Raw genomic sequence first — 19,617 nt, 5'->3', positions numbered from 1 at the left:
GACCAAGATCACACTAGAAGCAAAACATTCTTATGCTTTTGCTAGAGGGGTATTCATAGTTCTCCATGCAAACTACCTACATAATCAATAAATTAGAAGCAAACAAGGAAGAATCAAATATCCTATGTTCCTGTCTAAGAAAGGAATATACCCTTCACAAATAAATCCCCCTATTAACAGCCCTATTTAACATCCACTTCCTTGATCTAAAATCGACATATATCATAATATGCCCTGGGCTTCTTTTGCAACTTTAAAAAGTTAAATAAATAAATAAATGAAGAACAAGAAGTGACATCATAATATGCCCTGAACTTCTTTTTGCAACTTTAAAAAGTTAAATAAATAAATAAATGAAGAACAAGGAGTGACATCAGAAATAGCATATCTTAAGTATATACATATCCCTCATCTTTCAAGGTTTAGGTTGGAATACAAGATGAGATTGATCAATGTTACATTCAATACCAACACTTGAAGAAAATGATAATTGTTTGGGAGAGAAAAACATCAAGTGAAATATCTTCTAAGCAAAATCTATTCTTTAATTTCCTTGAAACTGTATTGAAAAAAATGTATATATTGATATTGGGGCATTGCCTTAATGAAGAAAAGTTTCCCCAGGGTACGCTACTCGTCTTTAAGCCAGATATTTGGACTAGCTCCTAAGCAAAAATTACAAAATTAATTGCCCATAGCAACAGTTGAGGAAAAAATTTGTTTCTGCAATTCTGCGTGAACAATAAGTTATAGTTTTTCAAGAAAATCCTGAAAATCCTTTAACAAGGACCTAAAATTGGATCCAAGTTTTCTGTTAAGAGGCATTTATAACTTTCATTTAGACAAAATGATGTGTGGGGTATTCATGCTCATAACCATTATAATCATAATAAAGCCTCTCGCCCTTAGAAATATCACGAGTAGCAACCAAAAGGACCCTGCATTCACCGTTAACATTGTATCTCACACATTTACAGTTCTGCTTCTTCCTACCTTCCCTGCATATAAATATTAGACATGTTTAACCAAAATATTTTCAACAACTAGCATTGCATATAAAAACAGTATTCACATTATACAATTTAAAATCCTACAAAGAGAGTTCCAAAAGGAGCATGGCAAAGCCATAGAACTTACAGAATGGACTGCAAGAACTATCCAAACAGCATCAAAGGGGAACAATTTTCACCCTCTCCACTATTTATATTCTGTTTATTCAACATTTAGCATGAGATAAGCGAGAAAGACTTACGGAGTATGATTGTTGATGCCATTAATAAACCTAGCAATGTTTCCGCGTTTATCAGCACAGATGACAAGACTTTGAGAATGATCACTTGATAAAAGAAGGGTCATCATACTGTCACAATCATCACTTTCTCGATTCTTAAGGTAATCCACATCGCCCGTGTATTCCGCAATAAATGTCAAATCCTTGATTGGAGCATCAGCCACCACAGTATAGCTATTGGGAAATTTCAAGAAAAGTCCTATTAATATTAAGGTAAACTGATGTCCTAAATTATGATGACAAGCAAAATATTGGTACCCTTCGCGTGCATCATAAACAATTAGAAAGGGGGCACATTCGCCTCTTCTAGACATAGCTCTGCAGTGTTCCAAGGTCTCCATATCTTCCTTTGAAAGAATCTAAGTATAAAACAGTAAAACATACTCTATCAAAGTAGCACACAGTGATAGAGATGTGAAAACAAATAAGGCCTGGTTGTTACAGACAACTCTATCATTAACAAGCTGCAAGAAAATTGAGACCTGCATGCCACCATCTTCTAATATGGCTTGATTAGCAGATCTAGGAGCCATTCCAGGCAAGTATCTGAGGTCATCGCTAAAATCCATATGCAATGCTGATAAAGCAGTAGCAAGTGAATTCATCTGTTTATTTCTTTGGTTCGAATCTTCTGAAGGAATAAATGGTAATAATCTCCTCCTTCTCTTGTGCATAACCAGAGGGCGTGATCGTCTTCGACGCTTCTTAGCATCTGTAGGTCCAAAAGGACAAATTATAAACAAAATTCTTAGAGCGAGATATATATTGTGAATCAGCACATAGACATCCTAAAAGGCTGAGGCAGAAGTTTACCTAGGTGCTCCATTTTCGAAAATCACCATTCACCAGAATATGTATATAAACTTTTTGCTTCTTTTACCAATAAGAAACATCTAAAGAGTCGTATTAAATTATGTGTGCATTTGAACCAAACACGTAGAAGTATTTTGCCAATCTAAGAACATGAAAGCATGCAAAAGTAAATGCCAACCAAATCTAATGACAAAGATCTCAACATGGATATTAGCATACGCAACTTATTGTGTGGACTTCATTAATCTTAATGAAGAGCTCACATAAATGCAGGGTTTGTAAAAAATTTGTTAACCTTTCTAGTTTCCATGAACATAAATAGATATCTACTGTCTAGATTGTCATAGTAACTGCTTTTCTGCCAAATCACAGAATTTATTCTAATCAATCTTTCCATATTAATGTCAAAATTTCCCTACGACTTTCCAAGTCTATATATAAATCATGACTCCAGCATCCAATCCATTTCTTGTCTGGTGGGAAAACCAACTTGATCACTCAGTATCTGTCATTAAAAATGTTTACAGCCCTTTTTATGTATCTATTTCAACATCATCTGTGATTGCATTTTCTCTATTGTTTTGCAGTACTTTTGTTATCTGTTAAAGGAAATATATTCTCCAATAAATTCATAGTATTCCGTACATGTAATTAAGAAAAGAGCAATCTTAATACTCTAGAATTTGATTGTTAAATAGAAAGGAATTTTATTGGCCGTCTTCACCATCACAGACGATATTCTTAAAGAGATAGTCATATAGGTCAGCAGACTAATTGAACCAAAAATCTACAAGCTTATAAAAACATAGTGGTTTCTTTCTGCTTTTGAAAGAAATTGACATGAGTGACTTCTATGAAACTATAAGCTAACGTGGTTTCTTTCTTACTAACAAAACTAATTTTTTAGAAAAGAAAAATCATAGTCTGTCCAAATCGAAGGCCAAAACAATGCACCATAATTTCAAATTGTCATGTAGAGATTAAAATGAATTTTCTCATCAAAATATGAAGGTTGTTCAATTTGACCTTACTGTCATTATAATGAGAGAAAAGCGCAAATGCAAGGAATATAGCTGAAATTTTCTGCAGGTAGCTGTCATTGTTCTACTTAAAAGACCGTGGCTTAGATAGAGCAAAATGAAAATTCCAAATTGTTTTTCCCATTTGGTAATACCAATTACTAAGATAACCTATAGATCAAGCTTCATATTTGTGGACCTATATCATGAAACATCTTAATCCCCATGTCCTTCATAATTTGAAAAAAGAACACTCCACCACCATGGAATTTCATTCCATAAGGCTGAAGAATATTCAGCCTTCAAGCAAGCAAGAATGCTGCACTTACAAAAGGGTCAGTACATATTCCAAAACATTATTCCATATTTCCATTAACCCATTCATGCTTCTTATTAAAGTCAGAAAGACATAAGCTACAGAATAAATACTATTCTCAACCCAATCTCAAATATATTATGATTAATTTTTTCCCATACAATTCAATGCAGCAATGGGAAACTAAGCCTGTCAAAAGCAAGCCAAATTACTTCCACAAACACGATTACTCAGATTCTGTGTGTTCATTAAAACGATCATAAAAGAAAATGAAACCAAGCTATTATTATATTCAATCAAAGAAGAACGTTGATTAGCAAATGCTTAAACTCGCGGTCATTACCTTGAGAAGAAGCAGCTCTAACGTGATCATTGTCGCTCCTCTGAATCCCGAAGAAATCAATTAACTTACGCTGCGAGAAGCCTGACAAAAGTCGCAGAAACACAATGCCACATTCATCGTCACGATGAAACAGCTCAAAAAAAAAGGGGGGGAAATTACCAGAAAATAAAAAAGGCTTGAAGAAAACAAAAGAGAATCCCTTACTTTTTATTCTTCTCTGTCTGTTGTTGCTTCCAACGCATTCAGGGCAAAGCCAGGATCCAATAGGAACCCTAACGACGATAGGCCTCGCGCATTTCATGTGGAACCCTCTGTCGCATTTGTCGCAGAGAAGCAGCTCCTCCGGCCGCTCGCCGGAGCCGCATTGCTCGCAGCTGAGGTCGCCGTAATCTTCGCGCTCCACGACGGCGTACGGCGCCCTCGCCATTATGTCCGTCATCGACTTGTACTTCTTCGCCGGCGGCCCGCACGGCGACTGCTGACCGTGCGGGTGAATTGCCTGCGTCCGGCGGCTAAAGCCGATGAGCCTCTTGGCCGACCGCGCCGGTGAGGTGGCAGGAGCCATGGGGAATTGAAGGGCAGAATCGGAAATTGGGGAACGAAAAGCGCTATTTTTCTGAGAGAGTTTGCCTCTCTCTCTAGAGGAAGACGAGAATGGTGTGAGCGTGTGAGTGTTGAGAAGAAAGAGAGAAAGAGAGACTGGACGAAAAAGTAAGTAAAAAAAAATTGTTATTTAGACAATCATTTTTGTGAATAATAAATTCTAAGATTAGTCTAATAAAATAAAAAGTTAAAAACTAAAAATATATTATATTTTTAAATTATTCACTTAAATTTTAATTAATCATTCATATACCTAATAAAATAAATATTCGATATATCTATTATTTATATTGTTTAGTATTTTAATTTACCTATTTTTCTCTATAAAAAAAAACAAAATGAAATTCTTTATTTTTTTTAAATAAAAATTAATTGTCCTAATAACGTTAAAATATTTAATGAGTATGTTATTACCTTTGAAAAAGTAATTAATATATATTTTATTTGCTCTCTATTGAACATAGAAATGTATAGGAGAGATTGATAAGAGCTGAATACCTAATTAGTAAACTATGCATATTAACTGCGTAATGTTTGTTTTTGGTTGATTACGGTATTTTTTAGTGCAATCGATTAATTTATTCTCTATTTAAGTTTTATTTAAGAATTTATTATTTATTAATAAATTATTAAATATTAGTTAATAAATTATTATATATAAAAGACAAAATTAATATAAGAATTAAATATTATTATCTAATAAAATTTAAATTTAATTTTGATATATTTACGTTTTACGATATTTATATTTTTTATATAATCGTTTAATCACATTAATTTATTTAGATAATTATTTATTCAGTTTTTATACAAAAATAATTATTTTTACTAACATAATTAATTACACATATAAAATTATTTTATATTAATAAAGTATCAAAATTAAAATTTATAAAATATTTATATTAACAGGATTTTTAATTTAACGGGTGTCTGAAAATTGTTCTTATTTGACAGCACGTAGTTAAATGTCAACATAAAACTTTGTTACATTATAGCTTCAGAGTAATGGTCTTATGTCCCCCATTAAAGTCATTGAGCACATGTTTGGATTCCTGAAAGGTGAGAAAACACGGTAAAACAAAATTTATCCCACAGTGAAAAGCGAGCGACATATAGAATCTAAACAAGTGTAGTTACTTTATTGTTTTTAAATAAAGTTATCTTATTTCACTATTTTTACTAAAATTATCAATGTAAGCGATAAAAATTTATTATACGATTACCTTAAATCACTAATTTAAAATATATTTTTCAATAAATTCTTTTCTCTAGAATAATAATAATTATACTAAATAAGATAAAAAATAAATAAACGGTCAAATAATGTTCTTAAAATTTAAAAGAAAAAATTTGTTTCCATTTCATGATTAAAAGAATAAATTCTTTCTCTTTTTTCTATACTGCCAAGTTAGGAAACATATTTTCATAGTATATTAAAAAATTCATATTTTTTATTTATTTGATGTACTAAATCTTATACTATTATTATTTATCCAAATATATATCTTTCTACATGACTCTCTAAATAATAAATAAACAATTCAAATGTAAAACACTATATTCAAATGACAATTTATAATTAGAGAAAAGTATATGATTTTACTATAAATATATTTAACCAAATCTTTCGTTTTAATTAGCTAATAATTTTTCTTTATATATATATATATATATTCATATAGATTATAGAATATATATTAAAATATAAAATAAATATATATTAAAAATAATAAAAAAATACGTAAATTATATACACATAGATTATATATAAAGCTACTAAAAATATTTGTTAATCAAAATAAATTAATTAAAAATAATTAGAATTGATTTTATTTAATATTTAAAGTATTACAATAATTAATAAATAAAATAAATTCTGGTCGTTTATAATTAAAACCTTTTTATTAACAAGTACAAAAATTTGATATTTTTGTCGAAATTCAATTATTCAATTCTAATTCTAATGTTGATAATATGATTTTGAGGGCCGGTTGGTACATGTTGCTTGCTTTTGCTTCTCTCAGGGGAGTGTGTGTATGTGGCAGCTTATGGTGAGTGATCGTTAGGATGACGTGGAATGTTGTGATTGGTTGACATTAATGTGCGCCAGGCCTGCGCGCACGGACTCAGCCGCTCACAGGCTCACTGTTCTCATTACCGAGTCGTACTCGTAACCCGGTTGCCATTTCCATTTCGGTCAGACGAAACTGCCCCCTTGATTAGTCAACCCCTTGACCTTTGTTTTTATAAGTTTAAAATATTAAAGACCTTTCAAAGTTTTGACTAAAAAGCTTTTAAGCAAATATTAGTATTTAACAGAGTATAAATGTAATAACTCGTGTTATATATGAATTATTTTTTAATTAATATCATTATATAATTGGAACAAAAGAATATATGGATGATTAGTTTATTGAATAAAAAAAGGATAAGTATGATTTTGGTTCTACGTATAAGTTGAAAATTTATTTTATTTTTGACTTTTTTTCGTTTTAAAATGGTCTCCAAAATTTCAGTTTGTTTTAAAATCGTCTTTTTTAACAATTTTATTTTTTTTATTACCAAACTACTCCTTATTAATAAAATTATAATATAAAATAAATTAAAAAAAAAGAAAAGGATAGATACAGAGAAGGGGGTGGGGAGAGAAAGAAAGGGGGCGAAGGAAGAAGAGGGGGAGGGGGTTTCGGGAAGAAGAGGGGGAAGGGGACGCCGCCGCCCCGCCGTTCTGCCGCACCACCGCATCGCACTCCCGCCGCACCACACCACCACCACCTTCTTCTTCTTCTTCTTCTTCTTCCGCCGCACCACTGCACCTCACCCCTCCGCACCACCGCACCGCACCACCACCTTCTTCTTCTTCTTCTTTTTCTTCTTCTTCTTCTTCTGCCGCTCCACTGCACCACCAATTCTTCTTCTTCTTCTGTGAACTGGATTTGTTTTGGATTTGTTTGTGAAATTTCTGGATTTGTTTGTGAAATTTCTTGATTTTTTGTAAAATTTGTTGTGGAATATTGTTGTTGCTGAAATTTGTTGTGGAATATTGTTGTGGATTTCTGATGATGATGATGATGATGATGATGACCACGATAATTTTAAAATTGGTAGTGGTGGTGGTGGTTCTGTTCTGGTGGTGGTGGTTCTGTTCTGATGATGATGATGTGGTAGTGGTGGTGGTGGTTCTGTTCTGGTGGTGGTGGTGGTGGTTGATTTTGGGGTGAAGGGAGAAGGGTATTTTCGTTCGAAGGATGATTTTCAAACAAACTAAAACATTGGAGACCATTTTAGAGCGAAAAAAGGACGGAGACAAAATAAATTTTCAGCCTCTACGTTGGGGACCAAAATCATACTTATCCCATAAAAAAATAAGTGCAATATCGTTATAAAATAATTAAAAAAATTCTCATAATTTATAATTCTTTTTATAAAGGTCTCTAGACTTAATTTTAGACTTTTATCTTTGTATCTTTTTTAAAACAACCCGTTCAATGCAAGAAATATTATTTTAAATTAAAATATAATGTGATGTTTATAGAATTAAGTTTAAAATGATTTCTAAAGTTACACTCGAGTCTTAAAGTATTTTTTGAAATTAATAATTGTCTAAATTTATTTTTAAAGTTGCATTGCGAAACTCATAGTAATTTTTAAAGTAATTTTCGTCCATTAAGAAGCCGCCGTCTGCCGTTGACAGCATCCTGCCGCAGCCGTCGGTTGTCCTTCCTCCAGTCCTCCTCCACTTTCACTTGGCTTCAGGTGTGATACTTTCTCCTTCTTTGTATAATCTATTGCACTTAGAGTTTATCCCTCTCTGTAATTTATTGCAGTTTTTGTGCTTGTGTCCTAGTATATAAATCATAATATGTGCTTCTATGTATAATCACTTTCTCTATATAAATCTTAGTCCTCCCCACACTAGAAGTTGCCATCGTCCTCCATCCACAACAGCAGCACGCACTAGAAATAGAGCCTCCGTGTCAGGTTGGTTATATTTTTTATTGTTGATTATTATTCTTTTATTTCTTTACTGATGGATTCTACTATTTTTTTGAAATTATGGTGATGATTTAGGATTTGATTTTTGTTCTGTTTATTTTTTTGCTTCGTTTATTTTTTGTTCTGTTTATTAAGGTTTTTATTTTTTTAATTCTATTTTGAATTTCTATTTTTATGATTCTAATTCTTGATGTTCTGTTTGTAAGTTTATTGTTACGATTCTGATTCTTGAATTCGTTCTATTCTGATTTGTTTTTTGTTCTGATTTTATTTGTTATTTTTTATTGTTCTATTTCTAATTTGGTCTCTTGATTTTTTTTTCTTCTTGATTTTTTTAAGTGAGGTTGATTATGGTTCCATTTGCTTTTGCTATGTTTGCAAAATTGTTAATGATTTTAACTTGTTTGTGCTTCGGCTAATTTGTGTCGCGTGGCGTGTGGAAGCTCTGTTGGGCGGTTTGGCCCTCTTCGATTCGTTCCTCCTATTGTTGTGGTGCACGAAATTGTGATCTCAATGGCGCCAACAACTTGGTACGCACAATTGTAATCTCAACTCGTTTTCACAACTTCGCACAACTAACCAGCAAGTGCACTGGGTCGTCCAAGTAATAAACCTTACGTGAGTAAGGGTCGATCCCACGGAGATTGTCGGCTTGAAGCAAGCTATGGTCACCTTGTAAATCTCAGTCAGGAGGATTCAAAAGGTTATGAAGTTTTGATAATTAAAAGATAAATAAACACAAAATAAAGATAGGGATCCTTATGTAATTCATTGGTGGAAATTTCAGATAAGCGTGTGGAGATGTGTTGTTCCTTCTGAATCTCTGCTTTCCTACTGCCTTCATCCAATCTTTCATACTCCTTTCCATGGCAAGCTGTATGTTGGGTGTCACCGTTGTCAATGGCTACTTCCCGTCCTCTCAGTGAAAATGGTCCTCCACGGTTTCTGTACGGCTAATCAACTGTCATATTTCTCGTCTCGGATAAAAAATACCATGCACAGATATCGTATGGCTAATCAGTTGTTGGTTCTCGATCGTGTAGGAATAGGATTTACTATCCTTTTGCGTCTGTCACCACACCGTACAGTTGCGAGTTTGAAGCTCGTCACAGTCATCCCATCCCAAATCCTACTCGGAATACCACAGACAAGGTTTAGACTTTTCGGATCTCGAGAATGCTGCCAATAGATTCTAGCCTATACCACGAAGATTCTAATCTCAGATTCAGATGCCCCATTGTCAGAGGGGAGTCAATGTGAATCGTTGATTAGAAACCCAAGAGATATACATTCAAGCTTGTTTTCATGTAGAACGGAAGTGGTTGTCAATCACGCGTTCATAAGTGAGAATGGTGATGAGTGTCACATAATCATCACATTCATCATGTTCTTGTGTGAGAATGAATATCTTAGAATAAGAATAAGTATGAATTGAATAGAAGAACAATAGTACTTTGCATTAATACTCGAGGAATAACAGAGCTCCACACCTTAATCTATGGTGTGTAGAAACTCCACCGTTGAAAATATATAAGTCAAAATAAGGTAGGCGCTATTAGAGCGCTCCTTCCCTTCCTTGGTTTGATGCGCGACAATGCTCACTAGAGTGAGCATAGCGCTTGAATTTTTTAGCGCTACCCTTTGTTTGCCTTGCTTCCCTTGTTGAAGAATACGCAAATGCTCACTAGAGTGAGCATAGCGCTCACTTAATTGAGCACCAGTCTTGTCTTGGCCTTGCTTCCTTTCTTCTCTTGCAAGCAACCACACAAACATGTCAAAGTATCACTAAATCACAAGGTTTCTAATTCATTCATAAAATCAACTAATTCTAGCTTAAACCCTATGATTTTGTGTCAAATAAATGATGGTTGATTGATTTATCATAATCATGAAAATTCACTCCAAATCACTTAGTTATTGTGTAAGAAAGTACATAAAACCTAATGAAACAAGTGAAAAATGCTTGAAAAGCTAGCATAAGATGACTTGTCATCAATTACTCATTTCGAAAAAGTGCTGGTGAGGAAGGTCTTGAGAAGCCTGACAAAAGAATGAAAAACCAAGGCTGGTTATCTTTGAAAGCAGTAACCTAAGCCAAATGACCTATGATGAGTTGAGAGGGAAGTTACTAGCTTATAAAATCACTTATATAAAAAATTATACAAAAAAAAAGAATGACTCTTAAATCTTGTGTTGAATCATTAGATGATGAATCAAGTAACTATTTATCAGATGATAAGATTGTGTTTTTTGCTAGAAAACTTAGACGATTGATGAGACTAAAAGGAAGAAGCAGATGAGGCAATTCAAAGGATCCAAAGAAGGACATCAGCAAGGTCATCTGCTGCAATTGCAAAGAAACTAGACATTACAAGTACAATTATCTCAAGTTAAAGAAAGAAGACAACTCTCGAAGGGACAAGAAGAATGACTCATAGCTTCTTAGAAAGATTTGAAAAACGACATTGAAGAGGATGAAGAATCAGACCACAGCTCTCAAGCATGCTTAATGGCCGACCACAATAATGAAGAGATCATCTTTCTTGAACCATCTAATGAAGAACTCCATCTTATGATTGATGATCTTACAAAAAAAATTAATTTTTTTTTGAATCAATGCCATGAACTTGAATCTGAAAATGATATTTTAAAGGCTAAAAATGCTTAGCTCAAAGAAAAATTAAAAGAAGCCAAAAGTACTGTTGATCTTGTTAAAGAAAACAAAAGGCTTAAGTCTGAAATTAAAAGTCTTGATGGAAAGTATTCTGTTATTGCTTGCTTGAATTGCATTGAAGAAAATGAAAGGTTGCATAAAGTAATTAAGGATTTAAACCAAGACATAGCTAAATTTTCCTAAAGTTCTAAAAACTTAGACAAATTATTAGCTAATCAAAGATCTCTTTTTGAAAAGGCTGAGTTGGGGTATCATGAAAAATCTGAATCCATTTTTGAAAAATCATGCTTTGAAAATGAAGCCTCAACTTCTAAAAACAAAAGTTTTCAAAACCCAAATCACTTTGAAAAATTAGCAAGTAAAAATTTTTGTCATACATGCAATCGGTTTGGTCATTTACCTATTTAATGTTTCATCTTTGAAAGAAAGATTGGTGATAAAGTTTATAAAGTGATTGAAAAATACAATGCTCTTAGACAACCAAAAAGGTTTAACATGATAGGATCCAAAATAATTTGGATACCTAAAGTTACTTAAAGGTATTGGGCAGTTTTGCCTAGCATCCAAGAAGAAAAAAGACATGTGGTACTTGGATAGTGGATGCTCTAAGCACATGATCAAAAAGTTCACATTCTTCATCAAACTTGACAAATACGATGGAGGTTTTGTGACTTTCGGTGATGACAGAAAGGGAAAGATAGTTGCCATAGGTAAGGTTAGTAAGAGTTTCTCTTCCTTCATTAGTGATGTATTCTTGGTTGATGGACTTAAACATGATCTTCTAAGCATTAGCCAATTATGTGATTTAGGTTATTTGGTTATTTTCAAAAAAATTGGAATGCTTAGTTGTTTGTAAAAATTCTGGTAAAACTTTGTTTATAGCTAAAAGATGCAATAATATGTATGGACTCACCTCGGAAGAAATAAAAGAACAAAATATAGCTTGTTTTACTTCCATTGAATCTGAAAAGTAGTTATGGCATAAGAAATTGGAACATGATAGCATCTTTCAAATTTTTAAGCTTATGAAAAAAAAAATTGGTTAGAGGTTTTTCAAAAATCAAATTTGACAAGGACATCACTTGTGATGCTTGTCAATTGGGTAAAAAAACTAAAAGCTCTTTTAAACCCAAGGATGACGTCTCTACCAAAAGACTATTGAAAATGCTAAAAATATTAATCTTTTTAGTCCCACTAGGACTCAAAGCCTAGGTAGTAAACACTATGGTTTGGTAGTAGTTAATGATTATACTAGATTTGGATGAGTTTTTTTATTAGCTCATAAGAATGATGCCTTTTTAGTTTTTTTTAACTCTATGCAGAAAGATTCAAAATGAAAAATATTTAAAAATTATTTCTATAAGAAGTGTGATAAACTACAATTTTATGGTTTATCTTGTATTGAATTTGGTAGATTTTATCAACTTTTCCTACACTTATTCATTAAAATAGCATGGTTTTGTGGATTTCTCCTAATTGTGCTTAAGAATGAAAACATACTTTTTAGGTCTTAAAATAGATAAATTTAATTCACCTTCATTCCATTCGATGTCTTGATATTTTTGTTAAGTGATTTCAGGTTTAGAAGGCAAAGATTGGATTGAGGGAATGAAGAAAAAACATGTAAAAATAGAGAACTCGTGAAGAAATGAAGGAATTGCAAAGTTGTCAATCCTGACCTCTTTGTACTAGATCAATCATAACTTGAGATACAGAGGTCCAAATGAAGTGGTTTTAGTTGCAATGGAAAGCTAAGATCCGGGGCTTCAAAATGATATATAATTTTCCATAGTTTCCTGGCGTTTAGGTGACGCGCACGCGTCGCTCATGCATGCACGTCGCAAGATCAGCGTGGGCCATTTTAAGTAACTCGTGGTCAGCGATTTCTAGCTCATTTTGGGCCTAATCTAACTCATTTCTGATGCTATTGAACCCAAGGATTGAAGGGGATGAACCAAGGAGTGTTAGTTTGAGTTTTTATCATGTTTTAGATGTAAAATTCTAGAGAGAGAGGCTCTCTCCTCTCTCTAGATTTTAGGGTTTTCATTTCCATTTCTTCTTAGATCTAGTTTTCAATCTTCCTTCAATTTAGTTTTCCTTTATATTTTTATTGTTCTAGCACTTTAGTATTTTATTTCTTTTGTTAATTCCTTTATTTTGTCAATTTTAGTTTATGAACTCTTTTGTTGATTTTCATTTCCTTTTAATACAATTTATGATTTCCATGCCTTTTTATATTTGCTTTATTTTCCTATTGTTGATTTATTTCTTTTGATAGTTATAACTTTTATTATTTCTTACAATTTACCATGCTTTATGTTTATGCCTACTAGGTTTTTGATAAAATATTTCTTTTAGTCATGAGCTAGATTTTTCTCCTCTTGCCTTGGGTTGAGTAATTGGAGACTCTTGAATTGTCAAAGTCTTTTGTTGATTAACAATTGGAAGTTGCTAATTGACTTGAATGCCACTAAAGCTAGTCTTTCACTATGATTTGACTAGGACTTGTGGACAAGAACCAATTCTATCCACTTGACTTTCCTTCATAGTTAGAGGTTAGGTAAGTGGGAGCAATGGACAATTCTTGTCACAATTGATGATGATAATGAGGATAGGACTTCTAGTTCTCATTCCTTGCCAAGAGATTTCTTAGTTATTAGCTTATTTCTTTTTCTATTTACATTTCTTGTTCCTTAATACAAAAAGCTCAAAATATTCCTTTATAGCCAATAATAAAGCACTTCATGTAATTTCTAGGGAGAACGACCCGGGATTAATACTCTCGGTTACTTTATTGGGGTTGAACTAGTGACAACCATATTAATTTTGATGTGAGGATTCATTGTTGGTTTAGAACTATACTTACAACAAGATATTTTTGTGAAAATTATTTACCGACATAAAAATCTTCTATCAAAGTGACCATGGAAAAGAATTTGAAAACCAATATTTTGAATTATTTTGTGATAAATTTGGAATTTCTCAAAATTTTTCATGTCCTAGAATATCTCAACATAATGGATTTGTTGAAAGGAGAAATAGAAGCCTTCAAGAAATGGCTAGGGCAATGCTTTGTGAAAATGAAATTCTAAAATTCTTTTAATAAGTTGAAGTAGTGAACACTGCTTGTTATATTTTGAACCGAACCATCATTCAAAAAGTCTTAAAAAAAAATACCATATGAGCTTTGGAAAGGAATACCACCCAACCTTAAGTACTTTCATGTTTTTGGATGCAAATGCTTTGTTCTAAATACTAAAGATAATCTTAGAAAGTTTGATCCAAAATTTTATGAAGGTATTTTTGTTGATTATTCAATCACTAGTAAAGCATATAGAATTTACCTCAAGAAACATAGAATCATAGAAGAATTAATACATGTTATCTTTTGTGATTCTAATACAATTTCAAGTATTATTGAGGAGAATGATGCAGGAATTGAAACTGGATTAAATCTAGAAAGGATCCAAGGTGAAGAAAAATCAGAACTCACATTGAAAAATGTTGTTTCTGATTTTACAGAATAAAATGCATGAGACAATTATGTTTTGTCTCCTACTGAAGCAGAGAATTCTAGAAATCCAAGGTGAAGAAAAATCAAACTCACATTGAAAAATGTTGTTTCTGATTTTACAGAATAAAATGCATGAGACAATTATGTTTTGTCTCCTACTGAAGCAGAGAATTCAAGAAATCTTAATAATATAGAACTCAATCATATCCAACCTGGGATCACTTCACCAAAACTCAGAGAATGAAAGTTCTTGTAGAACTATCCACATGATTTCATCATTAGAGATCCATCTTAAGGAGTTACCACAAGAACTTCAATCAAAAGAAGGACCGAATTTAATGATCTTTCTTTTATATCTCAAGTGGAACCTTAAAATGTGAAGGAAGCCATTGATGATCCTTCATGGATCAAGAAAATAGAAGAGAAATTGGTCCAATTTGAAAAGAATGAGGTTTGGACTTTGGTGCCTAATCTGAATGATAAGAAGGTAATAGGTACTAAATGGATCTTTCGAAATAAATTGGGTGAGGATGATAATGTTGTTAGAAACAAAGTTAGAGTAGTAGCTAAAGAGTATGATCAAGAGGAGAATATTGATTTTGATGAGTCATTTGCTCCGGTTGCAAGGATGGAAGCAATTAGATTATTGCTTGCATATGCAGTCCACAAAGGGTTTAAGCTTTTTCAAATAGATATTAAATGTGCATTTTTGAATGGATTTATTGATAGAGAAGTATACGTAACTCAACCCCACATTTTTGAAAATAAGATTTTCTAAACTATATTTTTAAATTCTCTAAAACTCTTTATAATTTGAGACAAACTCCAAGAGCTTGGTATGAAAGATTTAGTTCTTTCCTATCAAGGACGAACCTAAGCATAAAGAAGAGGGAGCATTTGCCCCCACAAAGATTTTGAAAAAATATTAATAATTATATATTGATGTATATATTTGTCTCCTCATTATATTATGTTTTCTCCCAACATAATATTTTGTTAAATTTAACATAAAATAATAATTTTTTTATTAAATTTGATTTAGTATAAAAATTAATAATAATTAAATAAATAATCAACTTATAAAAATAGTAATAATTAACTTCATGATACTAGCTAATTAGTTAATAATTAAATTAAAACTTAATTTCTTAATTAAATACAATTTAAATTATTAGTAATTTTTTAGAAAATTATTTAAGATAAAAATATATCATCTATATATTAATATACTATATTAATATTTTTTATTAAAATGGTCTTGAATATAGTAATTATTATTTTAGTTAAAAAATTTATTTATACCATAAATACTATAATAAGTAGATTTTATAATTGAATAGGAGATAATGAATAATTAAAATTTTTTTTAAAAATATATAAAAAAATATTTAATCATATCAAAATAAAGAAAAAATCGTTATAAATGATTTTTTCATTATTTTGAATACTATAATGTGTGTGAAATTATCTTTTCATCATTTTAAATGCTATAATAAGTGTGTATACAGACCAATGTTCTGAAAACCGGTTCGAACCGGTCGGTGGGACCGGTCGAACCGTGAACCAGACCTAAAAACGGATCGGTTAATCATTAAAACCGCAAAATTAAAAAACCGGCATTGAACCGGCGAACCGGCCGGTAACCCGGTCGGTCGAACCGAACCGTGACCCGGCCGGTTTTTAAGTAAGCAACAAAACGCTGCCGTTTTTAAGTCCCCCTGAAGTCTGAATCCCTAAATCACGAAAACTCCCAAGGGCCAAGGCTGAGACTGAGATCCCTAATTCCCTTCGTTGCTCTCTCTGCTTCAGTGGTTCCCAACTTCCCATTGTTGATGATTCTTCTTCGAGAAAGCTTGCTTCACTGAAGTCACTGGCATCACCGCGTCACACGGGTCAAGGGCTCGCCGTCGAGACACGTCGTCGCGCCACCTAGAGCCGTCAAGAACTATACTGAGAAGTGAGAACGTCTCAGTGCCTCACTCTCACACGGGTCGAGCAACCGCCGTCGAGCCACCGCCGTCAAGCCACCGCAGCAGCCATGGAGAACTGAAAAGGTGCCTTCGCTGTCTCCCACCGCCTGACTCTCACTCTCCCTGTTGCATACTTGCATGTTCTGCCTTGAAGGTGCCTTCGCTGTCTTAGTGTCTCCCACTCTCCCTGTTTTAATTTTCTTTGAACTGTGTAGTGTGATTAGTTGATTATTCAAACTGATTGGAGGTATTTTACTTTGAATTGGAAGTTTGAAACTGAGCTGTGATTCAAGATGATGAACACCGAAACTATGAATTGGTTCAATTCTGTCTCCCTGTTTAATTTTTCTTCGAATTGTGTAGTGTGAAACTGTGAAGTGTAAACTGATTCAAGTTCAACATGAAACTGAACTGTGATTCTCCCTGTACTGTGATTATTGACTAGTGAGTGATTAGTGAAACTGATTACTGAAACTGAACTGTGATTCAACATGATGAACTATGAGTGTGGTTAATAATTGTTGTTAACTGATTAGTGATTAACTGTGAATGAAGCTTTTGTCAAAGTTAAAAGAATGTATCTGATCAATTGCAACATGCATTGTTACTGTTATACACAGTAATTTGATGATTTGTTTGATCTTTGTTGCCAGTGTTGGTGTGTGTTGATGGCCTGAAGTTTTGAGCTGTTTGTTAGATATGAGGTTAGATTGTGATAAATTTTGATAATTGTTATGTTTTGAGAAAGTTTGGCTCAGTGATTACGTTGAGCTTAATTGCAGAAGAGGTCTTACTACTTTGTTGAATGCTGCAGTTTAATCACCAAATTAAACTCTTTTAGTCTACTCTCTACATCTCTTTCTACCTACTCTATCTGTGTATATGCACATTTTAATTTCTTGCAAGCAGCTCATTGTGAATAAACATGGTTTCCATTGTTTACATGAGGGATTTTTTGAGGTATATATACTTGCTTCTTTTATATTTCTTTTCATTTATTTACTCTTTTGATTTGCTGCTTGTTTGGTCTTGTATATGATGGATTATTATTGCCGTTTGTCTGCAAAACACATGCATAAATGAAATTGTGCAGATCAAATAGAATGTGATTATTAGCATATTTATTCTTTGTAAATTAATTCTTATGTATGTTGGTGGACATCTCTCTAGTTGAACCAAGTTCAATATCAATTCATTAATTCCTTTAATACATTTATGAAAGTCTCTTATCTATACTCTTAATAGACTAAGTAATTATAATGGGCATAACTAGTATTCTTCCTAATATTAAATCGTAACATGTAGTGGCCACTGTTTATGAATATCAGAATCAGAAGTATGCAAAATCAGCAGAGGATGCTGTTGCTGATGTTCTCAGAGCAGGTGTTTTATTTGCCATTTTCATTTCAAGTGGATAAATGGTTTCACTGAATTCAATTTTTGTGCTGCTGAATAAGGCAAGGGATTGTGAATATGAATGAATATGATTGATGACAAATTTGGATGTTGGCATTTTATGTTTAGTTAGTTGATTTTCTTATTTGACTTTTGAGTTTGTATTTGAATGAGATTATAACATTCTGATTTATATAGTACTTTTAATTCGGATGATATTTTAAAGTTTATATTAAATTATAATTATGTTTTAATGTTTTTATTTATATTTTATTTATTATTTTGTTATAAAACGGTTTTTTCGGTTCAACCACGATCGAACCGGTTGAACCTATGAACCAGTGAACCAGTAACTAGAGCGGTTCGATGACCGGTTCGGTTTTCAGAACCTTGATACAGACGTTTGCATGTGTAGTTCTAGTTTTTTCAATACATATAAATAGTTCTAATTTAAAGTTTAAATATATCTAAACCAACTTCAGATAGTCGAGTGATTAGTTCAGTCATCCACTTTGAGTTCAAATTTCGTCTCATGTATGTAGCAACTCATTATCTCACGATAAACTTTTAAATAGAGTTTAGATCTACGACGGGTTAGTTCTTGACTTGTAAAGTACCATGGAAAACAAAAAAATATATCTATACCTAAAGTTTACTTTGTATATTTTTGCCCCCACTAATAAAATTTTCTGGGTCCGTCACTGTTTCCTATTGAAAAATGATTTTTCAGATGGGTACTACAGATACAACTCTTTTCATAAAGAATCTAATAATCATTTCATACTTGTTCAAGTTTATGTGGATGACATTGTGTTTGGATCACGTAATAAAGTCTTGTGTGCTGATTTTGGAAACCTAATGACTAGTGAGTTTGATATGAGTATGATGGGAAACTCACTTTCTTTCTAGGACTCCAAATCAAACAAAATCCTAGTGAAATTTTTATGCACCAAGGTAAATATACCAAGGAGTTAGTAAAGAAATTTGGTTTAGAAAATTTCAAACTAATGAGTACACCTATGCATCCAAATTCTAAACTTGAAAAGAATGAAATGGGAAAAGATGTGGATGAAACAAGGTATACAGAAATGATAGGATCTCTCATGTATCTAACTTCTTCTAGACCAGACATTGTTCATAGTGTTGGAGTTTGTTCTAGATTCCAATCTCATCCAAAAGAATCACATCTCTCTGTTGTAGAAAGGATCATTAGATACATTAATGGCACTACTGATTTTGGTCTTTGGTATCCCAAATCTGATGAGTTTTGTGTAGCTGGTTATTGTGATGCAGACTTTGTTAGAGATCGAGTTGATAGGAGAAGCACGTCAAGAATTTGTTGCTTGCTTGGGCAGTCCTTGAAAGTGGTCAAGCAAGAAGCAAGCTACGGTTGTATTATCCATTGCTGAGGCTGAATACATAGCCCTTTCTTCTTGTTGTTCACTACTTTTATGACTTAAAACTTAACTTGCAGATTACAAATTGTAAGTCAATGGTATCTTTTTATTTTGTGATAACATGAGTGCAATAAACATTTCTAAAAATTCAGTTTTGTAGTCAAGAATCAAGTACATTGAAGTGAGATTTCAATCTATTAGAGAACATGTGCAAAAGAAATCTATTAACGTACAATTTATGAAATCTGAGGATCAATTGGATGATATTTTTATAAAATCTCTG

The 19,617-nt window shown here is 32.6% G+C and overlaps 1 protein-coding gene across 1 annotated transcript; it reads right to left on the bottom strand.

The window, feature by feature from the left end:
- Positions 1-368: 368 nt before the first annotated feature.
- Positions 369-4,530, bottom strand: LOC112715892 (probable Histone-lysine N-methyltransferase ATXR5). Its single transcript, XM_025767711.3, has 6 exons — positions 3,987-4,530; positions 3,783-3,863; positions 1,774-2,003; positions 1,550-1,650; positions 1,253-1,465; positions 369-998 (listed from the first exon to the last, which is right to left on the bottom strand). The coding sequence occupies exons 1-6, from the start codon at positions 4,345-4,347 to the stop codon at positions 839-841; spliced, it is 1,146 nt and encodes a 381-aa protein (XP_025623496.1). The 5' UTR covers positions 4,348-4,530; the 3' UTR covers positions 369-838.
- Positions 4,531-19,617: the final 15,087 nt, after the last annotated feature.

This window comes from Arachis hypogaea, chromosome 10, assembly GCF_003086295.3.
Source record: "Arachis hypogaea cultivar Tifrunner chromosome 10, arahy.Tifrunner.gnm2.J5K5, whole genome shotgun sequence".
Lineage (NCBI taxonomy): Eukaryota > Viridiplantae > Streptophyta > Magnoliopsida > Fabales > Fabaceae > Arachis > Arachis hypogaea.
This window is presented reverse-complemented; position numbering and strand designations above follow the sequence as displayed.